Genomic DNA, 26,954 nt, shown 5'->3' with positions numbered 1-26,954 from the left:
TATGGAAAAGTACTATTTTATTCCGACAAATAAATATGTCCGTACTAGATAAGTTTGTAATATTTAATACTTTAAATAATATTTAAGAATTTATATTGGATCTAAAAATTATAGGACGAATCTATTCATTCTCAAATCTTAAAATAAAATAGCTATAATTATTAACATCAACATAACATTCTCATAAAGAAAATAGCTATAATTATTAATATAATTAACTTAATTAAATTATTCATTGTTGCAAGTTTAAAAGATATTTAGTTATTTTAAATTCAATAAACGAGAATATAACAACATTATTGTTGTCATTTAAATGAATATCACATCAATTTTAATGCCCATTTTTATTTTACATAATTTATTTTTTTTGTATGTAATTTTTAATTTATTAACACGTACAACACACGTACTCTAAAGCTAGTATATAAAATATAATACAAACACTTGTTGAGATATTTTTTTAGTCTTAATTATTTTCTTGACATAAATTTTATTGTTCACATTTATTTCTAACCGAACAACCGAAAAATGGAAAAAATAATATTTCTTGGCGTTTGGTTGAAAACTTGCAACCCAACTTTGGCTGCCGTAAAATGAAAAAAGAAAAACAAAGGAAAAGAAAAAGAGAAAAACAAAACTGAAGAAGCAACCCAATTAGCCCAAACCCTATTAACCAGCACAGTGACTGAAAGACAAGCAGAGAAAGCTTTCACCGGGAACAAACCAGCAAAGATGGACGCAATAAGGAAGCAGCTGGACGTGTTAATGGGAGCGAATCGCAACGGCGACGTCCGTGAGGTCGATCGGAAGTACTACGACCGTGAAGTTTGCCGTCTCTTCCTCGCTGGCCTCTGTCCTCACGAGCTTTTCCAACTCACTGTGCGTAATCGAACACACACACACACGCGCACTCTCTCTCTCTCTCTCTCTCTCTCTCTCTCTCTCTCTCTATCTATCTATCTATCTATCTTGCATGTTTCTGCGATTGTATTTTGGAGCTCTAGATTCAGAAATGTTAATTTACGCGTGCATGGAAGTTTTGTTTTGTTTCCTTTTTGTTGCTGAAAAAGCTGGAAGTATTGTTGAAATAGTAGTTTATTGGCTCTGTTATTACTCTTTGTACTGGAACTGTTGAATGAAAATCATAGGAAGCTTTGCTGTGAAAATTATCTTTAAGCGTGTGTATATCTGGGGGGGGGGGGGGGGTTACAGGAATAGACTAAGCATTAATTAATCTTTTGGCTGTAAATGTAGTTGTTCCTGAAGGAGCTTTGTTGAACCTTCTTCTATTTTTCTTTTTTGTTTTATTGATTCCTCTTGCTTTATAATTGTTGAAGTATAATCATTGAAGCTTCCTAAAGTATGCATATCAAACCCTAGATTGCGGTTATTTCCTTTGCACAAAGACATATCAAGCCCTACGCTTGATACTTGTTAGTGCTTTACAATATGAAGACTCAGATGTTAGGTTCCCTGTTTCTTTGGGAACATCTTTTGAGTATTGGCATTTCCCTTTTTGGTGTTGTTCTTTTTCTTTTACTCCCATATTTTTCATTTTATGTGATGATATTACCGGGCTCAAAGTTTAAGATGTTAATTTGGCTAATATAATATTAGTGATGATTAACAATAAAACATTAAAGTATTGGTTGAAAGAATAGATTATATCACATCAAAGTTAAAGTGTTTAAGTGTGTAATTTAAAGAATGTAACTTTTTGAGAAGTGTGAAAGTTGTATAGAATAGAATGGTGTAAAACAGTGTCGAGTGTCCTAAAAATAGGAGTGTTGCATGATTAAAGTGTCGGAGTACCTTTTCTGGTGTTTGAATCTTAAATTCTTTTGAAATGGTTTTAAAATTACTCTTGTTGACTGCAGTGAGCATGTCCCGTTGTAAACATTGTGAATGAGTTATATGTAGCTCGTCTTCGCCCTCTCTATATAATGTGGTTAAAGGCTTGTTTGAGGCGCGCTTAAATCCTGAAAGTAGGTGAATCTAAGGGTGGGTGCTTCACCTTGTTTGGGCGAGGCTTTAGAGAAGTATCGATGTGATAAGATAAGCATCTCATCGCGATGGGTCCTATCTTGAATTGAGCGGCACTAAAATGGAAAAAAGATATTTTAGTTGTTAATGACACACATTATCAATAAATTTGTTACTTATAAAAAAGAATTAAAAATCTAAGATAAGAAAACAGTCACTTAATGACCTATTAAAAACAGTCACTTTACTGTTTTTTAAGAATGGTAAGGTTTAAAACAGTCACTTAACTTGAATTTAGAAACTTGAAACTGCATTTTGTGCATCTAATTCAAAATTTTAAGTTTTGAAGTTAACTTACATGTCCTCTTTTTGTATCGTCGAGAAATCTCCGAGGGCTATGTTCAAAACTTGCTGGATAATGTCCTCGCTCCTCTACCCTTTTCCACTTAAATACCAAGCTTTTATTTGTGCCAGGGCTCGAACTCGTGAAGTGCACCTACCTCTCACATCACAACGAGTTTTTTAATTTAATTGAATATATCAATTAAAGTACTAGCTTTTACTTATACTATTTTTCATAATATTCTTAATTTGGGAAATAAGTGGAAACCATCAATATCATAGTGACTATTTATATTTTAAAGAACATTCAAGGTTAAAAAGAATTTAGAGGAAAAAAATAATAGAATTTTAGACAATGGAATCTAAGTCAAGTAGATATCTTCATATGAAATAACCTTTCGCTGCTTGAATATACTCGTTAAAATGTTTGAAAGTCAGAGAAAAAAACTAGAAAAAGGTAAGAAGATGTTTTAAGCACTCTAGTTCTTATGAATTTAAGCTCGGAGAAATAGAATATAAAAGTATAGCACACATTCTTTGAAGAGAAAGCTAACAAGTATATAGAAATAATATAAGCCCATTGATAAGGTAGTTGTCAAAATTTAATTGAGATAAGAAAATGTTTGCACGCAGAGTGATTCTCAAAAAGACACACTTACCAAAAGGACAGTACCATTTTCCAAGTTATGTTCAACAGTTGCATATTTTCTTGTCAATGAAAACTGCACTTTCTCCTTTAAAACATTCGTTTTAAAAAAATAAAAAAAAACACATACACTTATTGGGCCCTTAAGAATATGGGGCCTAAAGCACTCGCTTGAGCTGCTTCACCCTAAGGCCGTCCATGCATCACGGACTGCGCTTTTGCCACTAGACCAAAACCCCGGGGGCAATTTAAATGTCTTTTTACTTCATATATATCACTAAAGTGCAGTTTTTTTTTTTACTTTGACGATACAATTGTTTTTTTTCTATTGCATTCATATGCAGTATTTGATGTCTTCATTGCACCTTTATTTATTAAAACTCGTGTGTTAATTGCGCATTGGCTTAAAGCCTCAACAAGATTTTGAGCGCTTTTCTATGCTTTTGGGGCTTACTCTTAAGTATTAAGGGCTTTGTTTGAATCTCCTCACATGCTGTACTAGTACTAAAGCTTATCCAGCTACCATTTATAAAAACTTGCACATCCTTTTTCCTACATTGCATTCGCTTTGTGTCTAAAGGAACATAAGCTAAACACTTACGAGTAATAAGAGGTCAATCATAGCATAGTGAAATTTAATGAATAATCAGTAATCCATTAGTGCTGATGTTTTCACTCTCTAAAGCATAGAAGTTTCTTTTCAACTTGAACTTTGTATTTAATACTTCTATTGGCGATACCTTCTACCAAGTAAAATCATTCATTACTGAAGAGGTGATGGTTATCATCTTAGTTAAAAATATACAACAATTTGGGGGTGGGGGTTCAATTTTGTACCTTGATCTAGGCCTGCTTCTGCTTTCTGTATTTTGCAATTGATTGTAACATTTTTTCTTTTCTTTCTTTTTTTGATGTAGTAAGGGTAATTTTTATTAAAGCTAGTATTGAGAAGGTGTCTTTTCTCTACTTTCACTAGGTAGGGGTAAGGTTTGCGTACACACTACCCTCCCCAAACCCCACTTGTGGGAATATACTGGGTTTGTTGTTGTATCGAGAAGGTGTCTTCTAAAAAGTACAAAAAAGTATTACAAAGACTTTATTGCAACATTTGCTTCATTGAGTCTACAAACTCACAAAAGATACTCAATGTCTTCTGATCTATATTCCTTGCACCAGATATATAAGCTATGTATGCATTTGTATTTGACAAAGTATAGATGTTGTATCTTCTCCTCTGCAATTGATTGTAACATTTCTTATATGGATCTGTGCAGAAAATGGACATGGGGCCATGCCCTAAGCTGCATTCGTTGCAGCTGAGGAAAGAGTATCCTTTTTCTGTTATGTTTATGTTATGATTTGCCAAATATGTCATCTGATTTCGAGGTGTGATTATGTATTCATATATGCTGGTAGGCTAGCTTGTCAGAATCTTTTTAACTCTCTAATGTTGTTTCTTCATGTTTTTCTGTCTTTTTTGTCCTTTTATGGTTCCTTCTAGTTTCTGGTAAAGCAAAGGTTGATGCTTCCCTCACCCCTCTTCCCGAAAAAAGAAAGAAAGAAGAGATAAAAGAAAATAATGGAATTTTTCATCTATCCTGCAGAGCTTGTCATTGATTGTATTAGCAGTAAAGGAAAACTGTGAGGTATTAATAAGTGGTAAGTAAACACCCCCCCCCCTTGATATTGAGTATATTAATTGTCCAAGGTGCTCACATTCAAACATTCTTCTCCTTTCTTTTCTTAAGAGTATTCCCAAGTAAAAAGAAATTTAGTGCTTTTCTTTCTCTTGGTATCTAGAATAGTAGCCGTCCAAGGTGCTAACTTGTCATTTTTAATTAAAGTGTACATGGCAAAATTCTTAATCCTTCATTGGTGGTGGCTTGCTATGTCAACATTGCTTATACCTTGCTTTTGCGAATCTTTAATATTCTAGCGCCTTTTGTCTTGCCTTAACTCTGTTCAGCTATGAGGAAGCAAAAGCAAAAGGTCAAGATAACTATGATAGAGACTTGGAGGATGTAATAGATAGGCTGATTATTGAATGTGATCGAAAAATAACTAGAGCCCTTAAACGACTAGATGAGGAGGATGCAAAAGCTGCAATTGCCATATCAGTATCTGAAGTTACTCAGGTAACTGTAGAATGTTGGGCTCTAACATTAAGTAACTTCCTTTTATTGGTCTCTGGTACTTACTTTTCCCCTTCTGCTTTTAGTCTGTCACAATTACACTTGCTTAAATTGCAGGCACCTGATATCGTTGAGCTGTCAAAGCAAATTAAAGAGAAGTTGAAAGAAGCTAATCGCTTTGGTAAGCCCTTTAAGTTATGCTACTTCCTGGTGCAAGGACATTCATCAAGCAAATCAGCATGGGCATATTCTCATGATGTGTCGTGTTACCAGTTTATGATTTCTTAAATCTCACGTGTTGTGAGTCATGATATATATATGAAATATTATGAATTGGCTTGCCCAATCTAGTTACTGTGTGCACACACGAACCTCTTTAAGGGAATATGGTAGACTTGAGAGTCAATGCTGATATTATAAGATGCTTCAACTTTGCCTCAAAGTATCAGCTCTATGAAGGTCAGGTTTCATGGTTAGATCTAGTCCTCTGTGTTCGCTAGTAAGGGGTGGCAAATGGGCGGTTTGGGCTGAGTTTGGGTGGGTCAAAATGGGTTGAAGCAAGAAATGGGTCATTGCCCAACCCTGCCCAAAGCTTACTTGCGCTAAGATGGGTTGGGTCAAAATGGGCTAAACAATAGGTTGTAGCCCAACCCGCCCAACTTGACCCAACTTTTGTGTATTCTTTCAACGACACTAAACATTATTCACATTGCTTAAATTGACTAAAATAATACACTTTATAAGATCCATAATTACATTAATATCGCTACCGTCCTATTTGATTCGCTGTTTTTTTTCCTGTTCTTTTAAACTTGTCTCTGACAACAGCGAAAAAAATTTATTTCTTCTGATTCGTTTGAAACAATGAATATTTACATGCGGACATGTGGTAAGTACCGTCTTTGATTCACGGTTATGCCTTTGACATTTTATTTTCAATAAATTGGTCAATTTGAAAATTAATTGTTAAAATAAAGGTATATGTATATTCATATTCAAGCAATCATAATATAGGGCGTTTACATTAGAAGATTGGAATATAAAGAATAAAATTGAAACAAAAATGTTACCCAAGATCACCTTGTATCCTTATTATAGAAGTTATTTATTCTTCTCAATAGGTACTAATACATTTATTTTGTAAAATAAATACAAAAGGATATACTTGAACTTCGGACAATAATATAATCAAAAGGTTGACTAGGTAGTTACTGGTTCAAGTAATTTAAAAAGAAGAAAATAGGGTCAGTTTAAAAAAGGTTGACTAGGTAGACATGGGATTTGTTCATGGAAGAAGGAAGAAGAAGAAAGTTGAAGTGACAAAGTTGAAAATCAGATATGGACTTGCTATTCATGGGTCAGTTTGGGCTGAAATGATGGGCTGATTTGGGCTACTGAAAATAAATGGGTTTAGTTGGGTTGTGCCCAAACTTAGCCCATCATTGAAGTATCTCATACCCAACCCATTAAAACCTGGGTGGGTTGGGCGGGTCAAATGGATTTGGGCTACTTTTGCCACCCCTCTTAAGCTAACTAGGAAAATGCATGTTTGATTGGATCTTGTCTTGTGTTAACTTAGTAAACACATGTTCTTGCTGATGAAAGCAACTATCTGGAAATTGTAGGAAATATATAGGTTTGATCTAGGATGTAGCTTTATTAGGCCTTTACAAAAAATGGATATAGATTCATTAGAAACTTAGAACTGAAAACAAGAGGAGCAGGAGGTGTAAAAATTACAGAGATTGGAAAAGCAATGTGAAATAGGATATCTTATAATAGGAGGCTAGTAGGGTTAGTTATGATGTAATTAGGGCGACTGAGGCGGAGTTCCTTGCTCTGCAGGGCGAATGTACACTTTGATGTAAATGGTTTGCATCTCTAGGATGCTGGTTCTAATAAAGTAACTCATCAAAAAGGCAGTGATAAATTTGATTGTAATATAGGTATCAGATGAATAAAAATAAGTGCTACTTTGTTTTATGAACTTCTCTACATGAAAGAGAAAGGTGCTGCCTTTTAGTTAGATAAGTTTTTAAATGATCTATTTCCTTGCAGATTTTGAAGGCAAGGCAGATATGAAGATTCGAGCTTTGGAAGAGGTCGAGGAACTTAGAGCAAAGAGGGCAGACAAACAGGTGCCGAGGGGAATTCAAGACATTCAATTTCCTTTTCCAATAAGTCAATTCAAACAATAATTCATTACATGTTTAAACTTCCTCGGCTAAATATTTATATCACAATACTGTTCCCTTTGCTTCAGTCAATTCTTCTTTTGGAGGCTTTTAACAAAGACCGAGCATCATTACCTCAGCCCCTTCAGAATGCTCCACAATTAGCACCCTTTCCTGCTGCTACTCCAGATCCTCGCATACAAGAAATGATAAATGAGAAACTGAAGAAAGCAGAAGATCTCGGTATGTACAAATTTAATATCTATATAACCATGAAGTTCTTTGTCTATGACCTACTTATTTTGCATCAAGTCCTGGTATTTCTTCATTAATACGCTTTCCCAGGCTGACTGTGTTTGGATCTTGGGAAATCCTGTTGATTTCTGTTCATGTCCATGAGTGTTTCAATGGCAATTTGAGAAGTAAAGTAACTACAGGAACAAGAGTGACTAGTTTGGCTTTAGAAGCATCTTAGTGACTACTTTGGAATGGAAATTGATTCAGTGAGTGAAGTAGAGGATAGACATGGACAAATTTTATTCCCAGTCAGTTATTTGTTCTGATACCTTGACATTCTACAGCATTTCTTCATTGTGGAACCAAATAAGATGGTGATGTGCACAGGTCATTTTGAAGCAGAACAGGGATCCTCTGATCTCAATTTTCTGATGGAAAAGCATTTATAGGGAAAAGGAAAAAAGAGAAATGATCGACTGATATCTAAAGAAATGTTATAACAGATATTGACTAAAGAGAAACTTATCAGAAGAAAAATTGACTTAGTAGAAGATTAAGCCCAACGTGGAAGAATTTTGCTTTTGTAAACCTCAAATGATATCTACTGTAGGTACTTTATCTGAGCAAAATGCTGCATAGCTTTTGCTCATATTTTTAATTACTTTCTCGTAACTTTTTTCTGATCAATTACTTTATTTTGATAATTTTGCCCTCATTGTATTTAGGTGAGCAAGGGATGGTTGATGAAGCTCAAAAAGCATTAGAAGAGGCTGAAGCGCTTAAGAAGGTTCCGGTGTTGTGCTTGTTTATGAACTTTTGATGCTTTAGTTTGCCTCTCTTTCCTTTCTCTATTTATGAGTTTCTTGTCAGTGCTATGTTCCTAACTATCTTCTTTATTCAGCTGCCTGCAAGGCAAGATCCTGTTCAGGATTCCTCAAAGTACACTGCAGCCGATGTGCGGATCGTATGTCAATTTTCTCCATCTCTGTTAGGCGGTATTATTGTGTATGAATTATTATCTTTGTTGCAGACCAAAAATAAATAAATAAATGTGTTCTATCTCGAACTGTTTAAGCTTTTAAGTTAGGTGGCACACACTTCATCGCAGTATTAGAGCAGAGATTTTGTGTTCGAGTCTCACTACCCACCTATCAAATTGTCCAGGAAAAAAAAAAGGAAGAATGAGGCAGCACGTGACACAGCATGCTGTAGACCTAAACTACTTGGATAAAATTGTTCTCCATTAGGTTAAGCTTTTAGATGCAATGGTCAAAACACCTATGTAATGTATTTTTGTAAACTCTGAATCTTCCCTGGGTGTTAATCATAAAAATTGTAATTTCAATTTGAGAATCTATTTTACCAATTCATGAAGAACACCCTCAATGAGACTTTGTGTATCCTTATAAAAGAAAAAGAGACTATTCTATGGATGGAATGGTTGGGGAATGGGGTGTAGAATCTTACCTTTTGAATTTTAAAGAAGTTTCAGTTTGCAGGGGTTACATTCTCTTTTTAGGTAAGCTAAGAGCTTGGTTGGATTTTGTAGCATCATTCTGTTTCATTTTCCAAAAGTGTGGGATATGACTGGGTATGTTGTTGTATTCTGTTTCATTTTCCAAGAAAATTCTTTGGAGGAAGAGTTCTGCATTTTATTTGGCTTGCTTTTTGCATTTTCTCAAAGGACTTGTTCGGTTAGCTAGGGAATTTGAATTGAGGAAAAATCGAATAGGATTCAATTGATCAGTAAAAATGCTAAGTTTAACAGAGTGAATGAAGAGCCTTATGGGAGCTTAGATATGTGTGTTTTATGAGGGATGCACTTCGCGCACACACACACACACACACACACACACACACACACACACACACGAGAGAGAGAGGGAGAGGGAGAGGGAGAGGGAGAGGGAGAGGGAGAGGGAGAGGAGTCAAAACAATTTCTGAAGAGTAAATTTAGACTTTGTGCTCCAACACACTGCTCCAAAGAAGACTATGGGAGCTTAGATATGTGTTTTTTGAGGGACGCACTTCGCAGACACACACATACATACACAGACACACACTCTCTCTCTCTCTCTCTCACACACACACACACACCCACACCCACACCCTCACCCAAGAGAGGGAGAGTCAAAACAATTTCTGAAGAGTAAATTTAGACTTTGTGCTCCAACACACTGCTCCAAAGAAGACTTTTTACAGCTTCTCCCAAATTGGGCCACAGGTGCAGAATTGTTTTGTTTGAACTGGAAACTTTTTGAAAATAACAGAATTTGTCCGTCCTCCCACATGGGCTAGTTTGTGCACTGTGTTTCCGTAATTTTCATTGGAAACAATAAAAGCCAGGTTTCTTTTGGGCCTGTGACGATAAATAAAATGAATGAATCATTGATTTCCTCTTGAATTACTAAAACATTGCCTTGAATTGGGACGTATACAGTATGCTTAGTATTAGCAAAATGTATTGTTTTCATGATGTTTGTGCATATGTTCTTGTTAACTTAAGAGAATGAAGTCCTTATATGGAGTTACCAATCCTGATATGTTGATTACTTTTGCAGACTGATCAGAAGCTTCGCGTATGTGACATTTGTGGTGCATTCTTAAGTGTTTACGACAGGTGAATGTTCTTTTTTCTATTTTCTTCTTTCCGGAAGATCTACCTAGTAGCTTTTTAGGAAAGACGGAGGGCTGCTTTGGAGTTTTGAGTACTTCAGTATTTAACATGGCGATTGTACCTCCTTGTTACCAGCAGGCTTTGGGCCCAGTTTTACGAGGATAAACTTTTGCTGCTAAATAATGTGCGTCTTTTTCTGTATTAATTTTATCAATCATGCTATCCTTGGCTAGAAAGTTGTGGGGAAACTGTTATTGTTACAATCTTTTGTGTTAAAAGCTATGCGATTTAGAGCCAAGAATTACCAGTTGTGCTTGCTTTGCTTTTCTCTTCAGTGATAGACGCTTAGCTGATCATTTTGGAGGAAAACTTCATTTGGGTTATATACATATCCGTGAAAAGTTGGCTGAACTTCAGGTAAGATAAAACAATTTACTTTCCATTAATCCTTATCTTGCTCTTGTTTTGTGAGAAGGCAGCTATATGATATACAATATTTATTAAGGGTATTGTGTTCTTGTATGTATCTGTTTGGAGAAAATATCTGTTTTTAGAAAATGATGCTTGACTGCGTGATGTGATGTGTTTGATCTATTAAGAATTTCGGATGAGCATTTTTAGCAATTAGCTAAACTGGGTAATCTGAACATTTTGATTCAGGTGCTGGTATAATGTTTCACTTTCTTCTATAGAGATTCTCAGTGTATATGATCTGTGAGTTTTTCTATCCTCGGAGAAGTGTGTATCTTGACTTCTTAATTATCTTGTTGTGCTCTTTGATTTGAGATTAATGGGAACTGAAAGTAAGTTGCGCAGAATTGTTATTGTTCCTGATGGAATTTGAAAAGAGACATAACTTTTCTGTGAAATTCATTAGCTACATTTGAACAGTTTTGGTTCAGGCGGTATAGAATTGTTGCATGAACTTGATCTCTATGAGAGCAGAAGACAATTAATAAGTATACAATGGATATGCCTGTGCCCAAGGTGAAATATCAATTATTTAATGCATGTTTTAAAACATATATTAATGATTTGTGTTCCTGCCACTTGCTGCAACTTTTTGATGGATAGCAGTAAAATCACGTAGTAGCTTAATCACTCTGCATATGAGCACTTACCTGCAGTAATCAAAGTTGTTATAATGCATTGTTGCAAGTTGATCCTTGCTTTGATCTTCTTTTTTTTTTTCGTGTATAATTTATGAGTCATTTCAGAGCATAGTACAATTTATTTGCCAAAGAAACTCAGTGTATCCTCTATGATAACTGAAAATTGGGTTTCATCCTTTTGAGATGAAAACTGGATTTCATCCCTTTTGTTGCTAGATAAGATTATCTCCTTTAATTTTGTATGGTCCAAAACATTTATGGTATTTGTGAATTGATGTGGCTTCTGGAATCGGATGGTTAAAAGTAGGGGTGCTTATCGGGCGGATAATTACGCTTAACGGTTCGGCTTGTCGGTTATCGGATTATAAATGTAGTAATCCGCTAGCCATCGAATAGGACAACAGGCGGATTGGTATCGGATTGACGATTATCGGGCGGTTTATCGGCTAAACCAAATAGAAAAGTTTTGAACAATCCTAGTCTTGATGAGTACGTTGTAAAATTTGTAGGTTTTCATACTACTGTCAGTCCAAGCCCTCCTGCAACAACTTTCACCAAATTGCAATATGCTAACTGATGGAGAGTGGAGGCAAAGGGTTTCAAAGCTTTAATATTTTTTACAGCACTGTATTTGGTGGCATTAGGGAGTGGTTGTGTGAAACCAAACATGATAGCTCATGGTGCTGACCATTTTAATTACCAAGACAATCCCCTGATTATCTGAGCATTGACAGTAATAAAATTGTAAATGTTGTAGTATTTATTTTACAATGATCAGATGATTAAGATAAATCTTAAAACTGTAATGGACACGGACATTATCATGACCGTTCAATTTGATCAGATCGAGCTGCAATGATCGTGCTTAAACGTGGGTTAAAGAATATAATAACATGAGTTAGGGAGGTAGAAAGTACCAATAATTGAGTTAAGAATTGTGATATTAGCAGAGGCAGAGAGGAGACAAGAAGCTTAAAATTTTCCAAAATAAAACCGCAAGTTCCGAGGAAGTGCATGAAACAAAAGAATGGTGATAGTTTCGCATATCTATTTTGTTCAAGATTTTCTGTATAACTGTTAATTTTATTCTTTTTTTTATGTTGAATTTACATATGATTTTTATGTTAAAATTATTAGTTTTCTAACGCCGGACTTACTAACGCCTTATCAAAAGAGTTTTAAAGGTCAAATTATTGTTTTACTTACCTAAAATTTGAAAAGTTACATTAAAAATTGAATTGATCGGCCCATCAAATTATCCTACATAATGTACTTCATAATGAATTCAATTGAGAATTAAAAATTAGGGATTTAGCTATTTAGGATTTCAATAGTACTTTATATACGTAGGGGTAAAGGTGTAAATATAAACATTCTTAATGGGTTAACGGTTTATCCGATAAGAAAAGTGAGTAATTCGCCCCCAAACCGTTAAGCCGTTAATTATAAAATCCCAATCCGTTCAACATCCATTACCCCGATAATCCAATACCAATCAGTCAATAAGCCATCGGTTCGGTTAACGGTTTCGGTTCGGTTTTGAACTACCCTAGTTAAAAGCTAAGGCTTTGGTAACATGTTTAATTTAGTCTTTTTTTAAAATACGTTGACTAGTCAATAACTGAAGGAAAAGTAAATCATCCCATTTTGTAGTTGCACGTAGGGGTGGCAAGCGGGTGGGTCAGGTCGGATATGACGGGTGGAAAACGGGTAATGTAAAAACGGATAAATTATCCGACTCGACTCATTTTTAATACGGATAAAAAACGGGTTAACCGGCGGATAATATATCCATATTATCCATGACTTCTTGAATATGATCACTTTTGAGAGTATTCCTAGTCTCCCAAACTTGAGGAGCCCCCAATTTGAGGCTTTGCAAATGTAAAAGTTAAACCCATTAGTTATCCATTGGTTATCCATTTTCTAAATGGATAATATGGTTCTTATCCATATTTGACCCGTTTTTAAAAAGTTCATTATCCAACCTATTTTTTAATGGGTAATATGGGTGAATAACTATTTTCTTTTAGCCATTTTGCTACCACTGGTTGCACGTTCTTTATTTGAATGCATTCTTTTTGGTTGAATATATCCATTGTATTATTACTGGCTGTAATGTGTGGGAAGTTGTGATATGCTTCAATCTTTTCTCTCAATGACAAATTTGTCAGGAAGAAAGAAACCAAAAGCGAAAGGCCTATGAAGAAGAGAGGAGGTAAAGTTAGGTTACCTTTTCAATGTTGTATGCTTGTTTTGCACTTTTTCCTCTCTCTATATATATATTAGGTTTTATTTGTTTAGTTCAAGTCTTTACTGTTACTATGCAGATCAAAAGAGAGGAGAAGCAGGGAGTGTGGCAGAGAATCAGGCAAGGATCGAGGTGATAGCCGTGAACGAGTGAGGGATCATGATCGTAAGAGCAGGGACCGTGACAGATACTATGAACGAGATTGCAGTTATGAACGCGAGCGTGACAGAGACAGAGACCGCTCTCACAGCTATGATTCCAGAAGTCAGAGGAGATCACGTTCACGGTCAAGGGATTATGATCGTCACAGGTTTTTATTTTTTGAACTGCTACATAAAATGCATTATGGTGTTTTATATTATTGTTTTTTGAGTTATAACCATGAGGTATCAATATACTGCATGACAAGTAGCTTTGAATTCCAAGAATTAACCCAATTAGCGCCCCACCTAATCTCTTAAACTAAAAATAACTGGCAGATGTATAATATATGTATGATTGTGTATAATCAATGTATAATCTATGTATACCTGCTAGAAAAAGTAAACATTGAATTTGGCCGGTTATTTGTGTAACAATCCCTTTGAATTCCTGGTGGAAATGTTTGAGTGTCAAGAAAGGGAACTGCATACTACCACAACAACCCAATAAAATCCCACAAGTGGGATCTGGGGAGGGTAGAGTGTACACAGACCTTACCGCTACCCCGGAGTAGAGAGGTTGTTTCCGCAGAGCCTCGGCTCAAGAAGACGAAAAAAGACAGTGGATCCGTAACATAGGGAACTGCATACTATATAATTAAAATAGGATAAGGTAATCCCTCGAGGATGAGCTATATTCTTTTATGACGCTCGTTTTTTTTGTTTTGTGGTATGGTGACTTGGGTGTGCGCTTGTAGGTGTACTGCGCACATCTTTGGTTGGATGGGTATGAGGACACAGATTTTTAACTTTTCTTGAAGTGATGTTTGGTGAGCATGGGCTCCTTGGGGGGGCGGGGGGTAGCATACAAAACCTTCCATTTGGGAGGCACTGTTGTTTCTGGAGATGTTTTGTTTTAAGATTTTCGCACTGAATATCAAGCTACATTCAGTAAATTTTGAAGAAATTATTACATAGAGAAAGGGACGGGGAAGGGGGACAGCGAGAGCTGAACCTGACCGATCATTTCGTACCAGTTTCAGTAGACTATTGATCTACAAATACACTGAAGTATGTACTAGCAATACATGGTGATGGGGTCATTAGTTCGTTCAAGCTATTGCAGATGGCAATTGTAATTATATATTTCTAACTGGTTTCTCTTTTTGTCTGTTATCCTCCCTTCAGGCGTTATGATCGCTACTAGGTGGAAGCTGCTGTTCCCGGAGCTAATTTGTATCTTGTTGGTGGATGCTCACTAGCTAGCTGTTTTAGCATCTAATATGATGTCACTTCTTGGTCTCCCAATTTAGAAAGACATGTTGATGCCACATATATAGCTTGCTTAATTTTGTGGTTGTGGACATTGTATGTAGTGGTAGAAAGAAACTTGATGTTGATCTCTCAATGTTATCGTACATTTTATGCTGCTTTGATATTCTAGTAAAAATGCAGGATTTTGCAGTTTGACTCTCGTACCCCACAGATTGTACGCTTTTTTGCAGGGAATTATACGCAACGAATTATTCATTAAAAGGCTTGACACGTGTAGTGAGTGGAGATTAGAACTCTTGATGATTTGGTTTAGAGCTGTAAGTTTAAAGCCAGTCATGTCTAAAACCTTCAGAAATTTGCTGATGTGTTTCCCATACTTCTTAGTTACGTTGCAGCAGGCTGTGACAGATGAATCAACTTAGTAAAATTTAAGGGATTATAAGTACACACACACACACACACACGGCGAACCACGCGATAATATCTCGATATTCATTAATCTGAATGTGTGATTGGACGTAATAATGGACCTGAGATGAACTCTAGTTACTTTTTATATCAGCACAACTGTAGTTACTATAATGAAAACCCAAGAGTTCCAAGCACATAATTAAACCTCTCTCCCCTAGGATAAAACAAATAAGACAATGAAACTGAGAAGTAAATAAACAAAGCTAATTAAAGGAAAACGTATTACGCACAGGAAGAATGAAATTATGAGGTAACAAGTCAGTACGTACACTTTGTATTATAGACATATCGGGGCCATGATTGATAATTAAGTCATCCACCAAACTATTTATTTCACTAATACAACGTGTAAAATTATAATTACCTCGCGGAACATAACTATCATGAAAAGTCTGCTCCTAATTCGACATAAGCCATTTAAAATTATATTGCGTATGAAATTGAATGTTGGGCTTCATACACAATATGGGGGACTATTTGATAAATATATTTTGAGACAGTTATGAACACTTGCAATTTTCTGGGTTGCTTAGACAGAGGCGGAGCCAAGATTTGAACCTTATGGGTTCGGGATTGTAATCCTTTCAAGTCACTGAGTTCTAAATTAATAAGTTTTACATATCCAATGGATTTCTTAAGACAAATACATGTTTGAACAAAAGTTACTGGGTTCGATCGAATCCGCATCTGGTACCGAGCATCCGCCCCTGGCTGTAGGCTTTGCAAGAAAATTACATATTATTAAATAAAATATCCTGTCCAATCTGTATTGAGTCCACCAACCCCTGGTACTTTTTTTTATGCTATAGACAAGGGACAAGTTAATATATATTTTGAAACACATTTCGAACCTCCAATATCCACAAATCAAACACCCTACTCGACAACAAGTTGATGAATAAGTAAATGCACATGAAATCTCATAGACTAGAGGGAAGATAAGAATCTCAAGGACCCTCACAGAGGGACGAGATTTATGGTTTTGTGGTTCATTAAATAGTTAGTTTTAAAACTTTGCTAACATGCCAGTACTTTCTTTGGTATGCAGTTTTTTTTAAACTTTTGCAGGATTCAGCACAAGTATAGGAATTACAAGAAAGACAATGTTGAGAAACCGTAGGCAAAATCTCCAAGATACACAGGTTCTCTGAGAATAACATATAGTAACTCGAAACATATATTATATAGGTGGTTCCCCTAGAAGCGAGGTAGGAGAGATTGATACGATATCACATTTCCAATCCGTCAATGCTGCTGTAAGTTTGTTTGGCGAAGCTGGTACTGGAATTCATGCCCCCGAGGCTAAGCCTCCAGGGGATCGTTCGGTCCGAGGGATAAGGGATAACTAATCCTGAAATTAAATTTGTATCCCTCGTTTGGATGTGATGACATCGCAATATAACTAATCCTGAAATTAATTATCGCGAAATTAATGTAGTATTATTTTTATCCCTATGGGAGGGCAGGATAACATTCACGGGATAACTAATCCCGAGTAGTTAATTCTGGAATAACTTGTTTACCAACCAAACGACCTCTAATAAATCAAAAACCGCTGAAGAGGTAGGTAAGCACGAGTACTAGGAGTAGTATTAAGTAATTCTCTCATATATTACTACATATGATGAATGAATGTAATATGTCACTTCTTTTTTTTAAATCTCGAGCTATTATTCCTTTAGTGACTCAAATCCGGGATGCTGACCAACCCCCTCTTGTCATGTAACATATGACTTAGGGTGTGTTTGGTACGAAGAAAAATATTTTTCGAAAAATATTTTCCAATATTTTCATGTTTGGTTAGCTTAAATATTTTGGAAAACATTTTCCTCATGAACTCATTTTTCTCCAATTGGAGGAAAATATTTTTCATAACTCCTTCTCAACCTTCCCCACCCTATTCCCCACCCTCACCAATCCACCTCCACCCACCCAACCCCACCCCCACCCTAAATAAAAATATTATTAATAGTACTTTCTTTTCATGTTATAGATAGATTTTTTTTTTCATTTCAACAAATGAGTATTTTTTTTACATGATATAAAAAATATTTTTTTTTATTTCAACAAAAAAAATACTTTCTTTTCATAGAAAAAGTATTTTCTTTCATTTCAACCAAAAAAAAAAATACTTTCTTTTCATAGAGAAAGTATTTTCTTTCATTTCAACCAAAAAAAGTAAGTCTTTTTTTTATTTCAACAAAATAAGTATTTTCTTTTCATGATGTAGAAAAAGTATTTTCTTTTATTTCAATAAAATGAGTACTTTATTTTCATGTTGGAGAAAGAGTACTTTCTTTTTCAACCAAAAAAAGAGTATTTTCCTTTTAGTTATGGAGCACAAATTTCAACGTTATTTTTATGTAAAAACGTAATGCAGCACATTAGTTCTCTTGGGTTTGTGTGAATTTTTGGAAGAATAATTAAATTCTTGAAGAAAATAGAGTCCTGAAAATATTGGGTATTTGGGAGTAAGGAAACATGGAGACTTGGGGGGGGGGGGGAGGGGAGGGGGAAAGGGGGAGGAGAGTGGCATAAAAAAATAATTCTCTACTCTCTAACCAAACACTATAAAATATTTTTCGAAATTTTTTTTTCACTCACCAACCAAACAAGGGAAAATAAGTGATAAAACCAATCATTTTCTAGGAAAATATTTTCTTTCATACCAAATACACCCTTAATTATGGTTTTATAGAGGGTGATTTGAGAAAGAGCGTCGGCTTAACTAGGCCCTCAGAGAAGTTGACAGCTTCAAACAACAGATAAGAAACGCAGAGACTACAAAAGTTCATGCTCAATCTCCGCGAGCTGGAAAAGGCCAAGACAACCCTGCAGGAACTTACATGCTCAAAACGTTATATATGCAAATCAAAGCAAGCAGCCATTGAGGCAACCGAAAGGCACGATTCAAACAACTCGAAGATGAGAAACCCAACAAGCTCCATGTTGTTGACAGCGAGCTAGATGAGCATTGATGTCGTGTGATAATTTCATGTATTTTTGACGTTATTTACCCTACTTACTTATTGTTTGGATGCTAATTTGTGCGATAATTGCTCTTAATAGAGCTTATTTCACGTGTAAGAATGCTTGGACATGAATTGGATAAAAGTTTCACGAAATGGTACCTCAAAGCTACAAAGTGGAGTAATAAAAGAAGACGTGCCAGGCAATGAAAAGTCATGGCCATAGACAGTGCAAGGCATTGCCCAGGGCACTATCATTGGCACCCCAGACAGAGCCTCGCACAGAAATAATGGCGCCATTTATATTGGTGCCCCAGAAATCTTAAAGTTAGTTTTTGAAGGGTTAGACATTAGAGAGGCAAGAGGCTACGAAACACTTTGGAAGCACGAATCACTCGAGTTTTTCTCTCCGCTTTCCTTTAATTTGTAGTTTAATACTTTTAGATATTACTATGGTTATTTACACAGTTATGAGTAGCTAAACCCATCATCTAGGGTTAATGGAATCAATTATTAGATGAAGTCTTGATTGCATTTTGATATAACCCGTCATCAGGTTGTTACTGTTTCCATTCTCAGTGACTGGGGAGGCTCAAACTTGGCTGAACTCGCTCCCAATAAACTCCATTGCTACTTGGGAGGAACTAGTCAAGTAATTCTTAAACAAATTCTATCCACCCAACAAGACTGCAAGACAAATTGATGAGGTATTGTAGTTCAGGCAGAAACCAACTGAAACTTTGTAAGAAACCTGAGAGAGGTTTATGGGTATGTTGGTAAAGTGTCCACACCATGGCATCCCGGATCAGATGCTAGGGCAGAGATTCTATATGGGTTTGGCTGACAGTCTGAAGGCCAATGTAGATGCTTCAGCCGGGGGTGCATTTTTTAGCAAATCATTCACAGAGTGTAAGATACTTCTTGACAAGATGGCTCAAAATTCAGGCTGTATGACGAGGGATACAACACTCACTCCAATAGTGCATTATGTTTCTCTTGACCCAAACAATACAAATACAAAAAACATAGTCACTCTCATGACCCAGATGAGCTTGTTGACAAAGCAAATTTATGAGATGGGCACGAAATAGGTTCATATTGTTGACATAACAAATGGAGGCCTATGTACTCCCTATATAAATTAGTCGTATATTTGCTTGTGGAGTGGAGAGACTGATAACCAGGGCTTCAGAGAAGACATGAATTACGTAAATAATTTTGGGGGTTAGAGGCAAGGTGGACAACAATGAGGATATCAAAATCAGTAGTACAGACCAACCCAGCAACAGTACAATACCAATCCTGGGGGAGCACGACCACAAGGCCAAGTTGTGCCCTATCAAAGGCAGCAGGGTTACAATTATCAGCACCAACAACAGTTGGCTTACCCGCAGCCTCATCAACAGTAGGTGACCAGACAGGACGACAGTAATATGATAGAAATCAAGGGCATGCTGCAACAAATCATTAGGACAAATGGAAGGATGCAAGAAAAGTTAGCCGCACATGACTTGGCTACTAAAGGCATTGAAACTTAGTTAGGCCAGCTGTCCATGGCTTTGAACAATCGCCCACAAGGAATATTGCCTGCAGACACAAATATCAATCCAAAAGAGCAGAACCCAAATCAATTAATGGTAGTGAGTCTCAGGAATGGAAGGGATTTGGACAGAGAGAAAGAAGTTGCTCAATCCAATAGAGACGCATGGCCACTTACTCCAGTGCCATTCGATATCGATGAGTCGACGAACCTCACAGAAGTTGTAATTGAACAAGCACAAGTTGACAAAGGCAAAGAAAAGGAAATTGAATAGCTCCCAGAACAGGTAGTGGAAAAGACTTCTAATCAGGAAAAGACACAAAGTAGTGGGCAGAAGCTAATTCCAGCACCATTCCCTCAAAGGTTGGAAAAGCAAAAGAAAGATGATCAATGCAGGAAATTTATGGAAATTCTCAAAAAAATTCAATTGAATATTCCGCTGATGGATGCTTTGAGGGAAATGCCAGGCTATGCAAAAATGATGAAGGATTTGATGTCTCAAAAGTTTGACTTTCAGGACCTGTCTACTGTAACTCTAACAAAAACTTGTAGTGCGGTAGTGACAAGACCTATGGCTCAAAAATTGTCTGATCCCGGTAGTTTCACTATCCTATGCATAATTGGAAGTTATGCTTTTGCTAAAGCATTGTGCGACTTGGGAGCTAGTGTTAACTTGATGCCCTTAGCAATCTACACAAAGTTAGGCATTGGCAGAGCTAGACCAACCTCAATGTTGCTGCAACTGGCTGATCGCACAGTGAAAAGACCAATAGGAATCCTAGATGATGTGCTCGTCTAAGTGGGGAAGTTTGTATTTCTTACTGATTTTGTGGTTCTTGACTGCCAGGCTGACGAAGAAATACCCATAATTTTGGGAAGGCCGTTCTTAGCCACTGAGAGAGCATTAATTGACTGTGAGACTGGAGAGTTAAAAATGAGGTTGAATAATGAAGAAATAATATTTAATGTTCAACAATCTATGAGGAGGCCCAGCAAATTTGCAAATTATTCGCTAGTGGAGGCAGTTGATGTGATACTACAAGAGGAGGATGATACTCTTAATGTCAAAGACCCATTAGAAGCTTGTTTGATGAATTTGAAAGGAGTGGATGGTGAAGAGTTAGCAGAGTGGGTTATGTCTCTCGAAGGTCGAGGGTTCTGGAAAAGGGAACCCCAGTTTGATCCACTACACTTAGAAGAAAGAGAAACACCACCTGCTAAGCCATCAATAGAGGAACTACCACAGTTGGACCTGAAATCGTTTCTAGCTCACCTCATGTATGTTTTCTTAGGGCCTACTATACTTTACCTGTTATTATCTCATCTGGTTTGTTAGCTGTGAAGGTAGAACAACTCCTACAAGTGTTACAGGAATGTAAGACTGCTATTGGTTAGACCATGGCAGATATTAAGGGTATTAGCCCAGCCTTTTGCATGCACAAGATTCTCTTGGAAGAGGAGCACAAGCCTTCTAGGGAACATCAAAGAAGGCTGAACCCGAATATGAAGGAAGTGGTGAAGAAGGAAGTGATTAAGTGGTTGGATATGGGCATCATCTTCCCGATTTCGGATAGCGTCTGGGTAAGCCTAGTCCAATGTGTTACGAAGAAAGGTGGCATAACTGTTGTACAGAATGAGAATACTGAGTTGATCTCTACTCGTACAGTCACGGGCTGGCGAATTTGCATGGATTACAAAAAATTGAACACTACCACCCGGAAAGACCACTTTCCCATGTCATTCATTGACCAAATATTGGATAGATTGGCAGGGAGGTCTCGCTTATGCTTTTTGGATGGATATTCGGGGTACAATCAGATCACAATAGCCCTTGAGGATATATAGAAAATGTCTTTCACTTATCCGTATTGCATCTTTGCCTTTCGAAAAAAGCCGTTTGGCCTATGCAATGCACTAGCCACTTTCCAGAGCTGTATGTTAGCCATTTTCACTTATATAGTTGAAGATATTATGGAAGTCTTTATGGATGATTTCTCAATGGTGGGGAATTCATTCGATGACTGTCTTCAATATTTGAGAAGAGTGTTGAAAAGGTGTGTGGAGACGAACCTGGTACTGAACTGGAAGACATGCCATTTTATGGTACAAAAAGGTATAGTTTTGGGGCATCGACTGTCAAGTAAGGATATTGAGGTCGACCATGCGAAGGTTGACGTGATTGAGAAGTTGCCACTACCCACTTCGGTCAAGGCAGTAAGAATTTTCCTTGGGCACGCCGGTTTCTACAGGCGATTATAAAGGATTTCTCTAAAATTGCTAATTCCTTATGTAAACTGTTTGAAAAGGATCACCCCTTTGTGTTTTCTGATGATTGCAGGTTAGCATTTGAGGAGCTGAAGGGGAGACTGGTGACTGCACCAATCATTGTTTCACCCGACTGGGAACAGCCATTTGAGCTCATGTGTGATGCGAGTAACTATGCTATAGGGGCAGTTTTGGGGCAGCAAAAGGACAAAATGGTGCACCCAATTTACTATGCAAGCAGAATGCTAAGCGGTGCACAACTTAATTATACTGTGATTGAGAAAGAGATGTTGGTTGTAGTGTTTGCATTCGACAAATTCAGGTCTTATTTAATAGGTTCAAAAGTGATTATTTATACTGACCATGAAACACTTAGGTACTTGATAGCAAAGAAGGATTCAAATCCACGCTTGATCTATTGGGTTCTTTTGCTACAAGAATTCAATTTGGAGATCTGCGATAGGAAAGGAATGGAGAACCAAATGGCAGACCACCTTTCAAGGTTGGAGGGAGCTGAAAAGAAAGTAGAGGTTGAAGATATGATGGAGACATTCCCGGATGAACAATTACTAGCAGTGGCAATGGAGGAGAAGCCTTGGTATGCTGATATTGCTAATTATTTGGCCAACGGTATTGTGCCTTATGAACTCTCTTCGATTCAAAAGAATTTTTTTTTTCGTGATTGTCGATCCTATTACTAGGATGAACCTTTACTTTTTAAAATCTGTATGGATAACATGATACAGAGGCGTATCCCCGAGAAAGATTAATCTTCTATTTTGCAGGCTTGCCACACTTCACCATATGGTAGGCACTTTGGAGGAAATAGGACAACGGTGAAGGTTTTGGAGTCAGGTTTGTATTGGCCAACTCTATTCAAGGATGCCCATGCTTGGGTGAAAATTTGTGATGAGTGCCAAAGAACTGGCAACATATCTCGCCATCATGAGATGCCAATGACTACAGTTCAAGAGGTGGAAGTGTTTGACGTGTGGGAGATTGATTTTATGGGACCATTTGTTAGCTCGTATGGTAACAAATACATATTGGTAGCAGTTTACTATGTATACAAATGGGTTGAAGCTGTGGCTCTTCCAACAAATGATGCCAAGGGAGTGATATGATTTCTAAGGAAAAATATTTTCACACGGTTTGACACTATGAGAGCTATAATCAATGATGGTGGAACTCATTTCTGCAATAGAGTGTTCGCAAGGCTGTTAGAAAAGTATGGAGTTTGTCATAAGGTTGCCACACCTTACCACCCGCAAACGAGCGGGCAAGTGGAAGTGTCCAACAGGAAAATCAAAAGTGTCCTGACCAAGACAGTGAATGCGACTCAGACTGATTGGGAAAGGAAGTTGGATGATGCGTTATGGGCTTACCGTACAATATTTAAAACTCCAATTGGTATGTCTCCGTACAAGTTGGTGTTTGGAAAAACATGCCATCTTCCGGTGAAGCTTGAGCATAAAGCCTTATGGGCACTGCGGTAGTTGAACTTGGATATGGAAACCGCGTTCACAAGTAGAGTTACAAAGTTACATGAACTCGAGAAGTTTCGGTTTCAGGCATTCGAGAGTACGAGATTGTATAAATAAATGATGAAGATGATGCATGATAAGCACATTCTAGATAGGAACTTCAAACCCGGAGATCTAGTGTTGTTATACAACTCGAGATTGAGATTATTTTCGGGTAAGCTAAAATCTAGATGGTCGGGACCATTTAAAGTTGTGCAAGTGTTCCCAAGTGGAACGGTAGAAATTGAGTCTGAAGATGGAATGAATAGATTTAAAGTGAATGGGCAAAGGTTGAAACACTACCTTGGAATGATTGAAGAAAAATGGGAGAAAGATGTGATGTACTTGGAAGATCCCCAATATACGAGCGAAGTGTAATCCTGAAGGTCTGCGTCATGTCGCGACATTAAATCAGGTGCTTCCTGGGAGGCAACCCATGGTCGTGTTGTATTCGTCATGCCATGATGTTAACTAAGGCGCTTATTGGGAGGCAACCCAACTCATAGCGTAGAGTTAGTTTAGTTTTAATTTTTGATTTTGTTTGATGTTGAGGCGGACTAAGAAGTGAGTTTTGTGTGCATTTGAAGTGTCTTGATAGGTTGTGGAGCTACAGGGAAGAAAGATGTGCTCGGGGCTAAAAAAGATATTGCAAAACGAACAAGAAAACACCGAGCCATCGCGGGACAAATCTGAGTACACAATCTGAGCGTACCTTGCATTGCTTAGCATAAAGGTACAATGCTCCACACCCCACCCTGCGCTATTTTTTCACTGCCTCACATGATGCCTCACAGGGTCTAGCGCACAACTGCTAGCGCGCCTGCTGGCGCCTCGCAAAGCTTGGACATCGCCCCTCACACCGCCTGGCTATGTCCAGCGCGGTAACTTTATCGCGCTGATGGTGCCTCGCGTGAAATTCATGCCGCTCCTCACGTCGCCTCGCGCCAAGGCCCAGGTAAGTATTTAATTTCTTTTGTATTTTCTCTTTTAACCCTCCCCCCAACCCAATTACAATAACCCCAATTTTAACATCAAATACACACACGCTCATAACAGACCCCTTTCATACCTAAACCCTTTCTTCCCCACCCCACTGTACCATCCCCTCCAAAACACACATACACACTGCTATCATCTTACTTCACTGTTAACTTTGCTTAACTGCTTGGACTAGAGTGTGTTGATAGTCGAATCCTGAGTGAGTTATGTGCCATGTGTGTGTGAGGTTTTGTTGTATTCTGTGCATTGCATTTGATGTCTAGAACTTTCTCCGTGTGTTTGCAATGCGAAATGGTAGTTTTGTTCAGTCTTGGAAGTGATAGAGGAATTTCTTTGTTGAGAGGTATTATTACCCACCTAATTGTGATGTATCTTAGTTAACCCCGTTGGGCCTGTAATTCTATTTCTTTGGCAACCACATTGCAAGCCCTACCTATTTGTTTGAATTGACCATATATTTGAACCTTGTACCTCTCATGAGCACTTAAATTTGTTATGAACTTTGTAAAAGTTGAAGTATGGGGTGATTGGTTTGGCTTTTGAGTGGAACTAATGAAATAAGGAGAAAGGTGCATTATTTCGAAAAAGTAAGAGCCACTTGAATTGAAAAAGGAAGAAAAATAATTGTATTGTTGTGAAAATAATTCATTGATAAGTGGTGACTCTTGCTGTAATTATGCTTAAAGAAGTGGGAGTTAATGTATAATGATGTTAAGGTGGAGTATGGTTTGACGTCAGACTCCGGAGGGGCGGATCCTTCCCAAGCGCTAATATAAGCCAATGTGGCATGTTGCGGCGTGCAGCCCAATCCCATCAATAATAATAGAGCCTATAAGGCCTGCTACAGCGTGCATCCCGATCCATATAGTAGTAATATATATAAAGCATGTATGACCTACTGCGGTAGCCCATGACACCATATCTCTCACAACACGACTCATAGGCCCCAACTCAGTGATCAATCTCTCCAGCCTCTTGAGCTCAGAAATCTTATACGAATCAGTCCAAAAATGATAACATAAAGTGACAACAAGGATAACAGAGACTGAGATATGATATACGAATGATTGATTATGATTGAGTATGTAACTGCAATATAAGCAAATAACTCATCTCTCCCAATTGGTTGGACCGTAGGTGCGATGATTCACTTCACGGGCGAGGTCTCCGGTTCAAGTCCAGGATGGCCCAGCTGTGGGGTTTTGAATGTTAAATTGTATATATTAAAGTGCTTAGGGAGGTGTAGTCACTCTTATATATAAATGTATCATACTCGTCCCACAACCTAAATTACAACCAATTAAAGTCTTATTTGATCCTTGACTGAATGAGCTCGATTAGTTGAGTAGTACACTACAGGCAAGCCTATGGTACATCGTTTGTGGCATATGAATGTGGTTTTGAGAGTGAGTGAATTCTTTATATATTGAGTTCCCAATTGTTCTTAATGTCTATTGTGTGTGGAACTACTCTCTTTTGTTGTGAGGGCATGTGATTCATGAAGGAAAGGTAATGTCGTCGACCTCTAAGTTAGAGTAAGTGAGCGGGTTATAAATAACGCGTGGTGCTTTGAAGTCAAATCTTGAGGCGGGGATGTTACGCTATTGTGCTTAGTCTATTTAAAATATTCTTGGTGTAATGAGTTAGGGGAGTTGCTAAATAAGGTTGTGTCTTTATAAAGTGTAGTTTGATTTCTTGAGGACGAGCAATGGTTTAAGTGTGGGGTGTTGATAGTAGGATATAATCTCGTATTTTAGTCGCTTATTGTACTCAAATTTAATGCACTTTAATTGAGTTTGAGCTATAATCGCTAGTGTTCTGCACTAATTGTGTATTTTATGCCTTCTAGAAGGATTCTGAGCTATGTAAATGTTATGGAGCTAATTCGAGTGATTTGGAGCTTTGAAGTCTGAGTAAAAGCCCAAGGAATTAAGGCGGGATCGCGTTCGGGGGTAAAAGACCAAGCCTGGATATCAAAAAGCGAGCAAAACGAATTACTCTTAGAATTCACCACAGCCGCAGCACGTGGGGCAATGCGACTGCCCAAAATTCCTACTGCCTGTCAGAGCAAACTCTCTGGATTTCCCCACAATCGCCCCGCATAGCGCGTTGCCCCATGCAGCGCGCCTGTGCAAGTTTTACAGAGTTATTATCCCAGTTCGAGTAGGAAAAGGTGTTTTCATCTGGGTCCGACCCTACTTAGCATAAATACATGTAAAAACGTTATTTTAAGGACTTTTGACACATCTTAGATCGAAGTAAGCCAAGGAGGAGGTGG

The 26,954-nt window shown here is 37.4% G+C and overlaps 1 protein-coding gene across 11 annotated transcripts; it reads left to right on the top strand.

Annotated features, from left to right (window-relative positions):
* The first annotated feature begins 607 nt into the window (after window positions 1-607).
* On the top strand, window positions 608-15,101 carry LOC104100515 (uncharacterized). 11 transcript variants are annotated; one of them, XR_011407891.1, is made up of 13 exons: window positions 608-879; window positions 4,246-4,298; window positions 4,938-5,106; window positions 5,221-5,284; window positions 7,162-7,241; window positions 7,367-7,520; window positions 8,240-8,301; window positions 8,416-8,478; window positions 10,076-10,134; window positions 10,270-10,315; window positions 10,467-10,548; window positions 10,792-10,845; window positions 13,418-13,461. XR_011407891.1 is itself a non-coding variant. In XM_009607762.4 (13 exons), exons 1-13 carry the CDS (start codon window positions 733-735, stop codon window positions 14,839-14,841), a joined length of 1,227 nt encoding a protein of 408 aa, XP_009606057.1. In that variant the 5' UTR covers window positions 618-732; the 3' UTR covers window positions 14,842-15,101. The 11 variants fall into 11 exon arrangements, 6 of the variants coding, with proteins under 6 accessions (XP_070031150.1, XP_018627735.1, XP_018627737.1 ...); XR_011407890.1 differs by having other exon boundaries at window positions 10,267-10,315; XR_001970114.3 differs by lacking the exon at window positions 10,270-10,315 and adding an exon at window positions 13,574-13,762 and having other exon boundaries at window positions 609-879.
* The last annotated feature ends 11,853 nt before the right edge of the window (window positions 15,102-26,954 follow it).

The sequence above is a fragment of the Nicotiana tomentosiformis genome, chromosome 5, assembly GCF_000390325.3.
Source record: "Nicotiana tomentosiformis chromosome 5, ASM39032v3, whole genome shotgun sequence".
NCBI classification, from domain to species: domain Eukaryota; kingdom Viridiplantae; phylum Streptophyta; class Magnoliopsida; order Solanales; family Solanaceae; genus Nicotiana; species Nicotiana tomentosiformis.
Note: the sequence above shows the minus strand (reverse complement) of the source record. Positions and strands in the feature narration are given on the sequence as shown.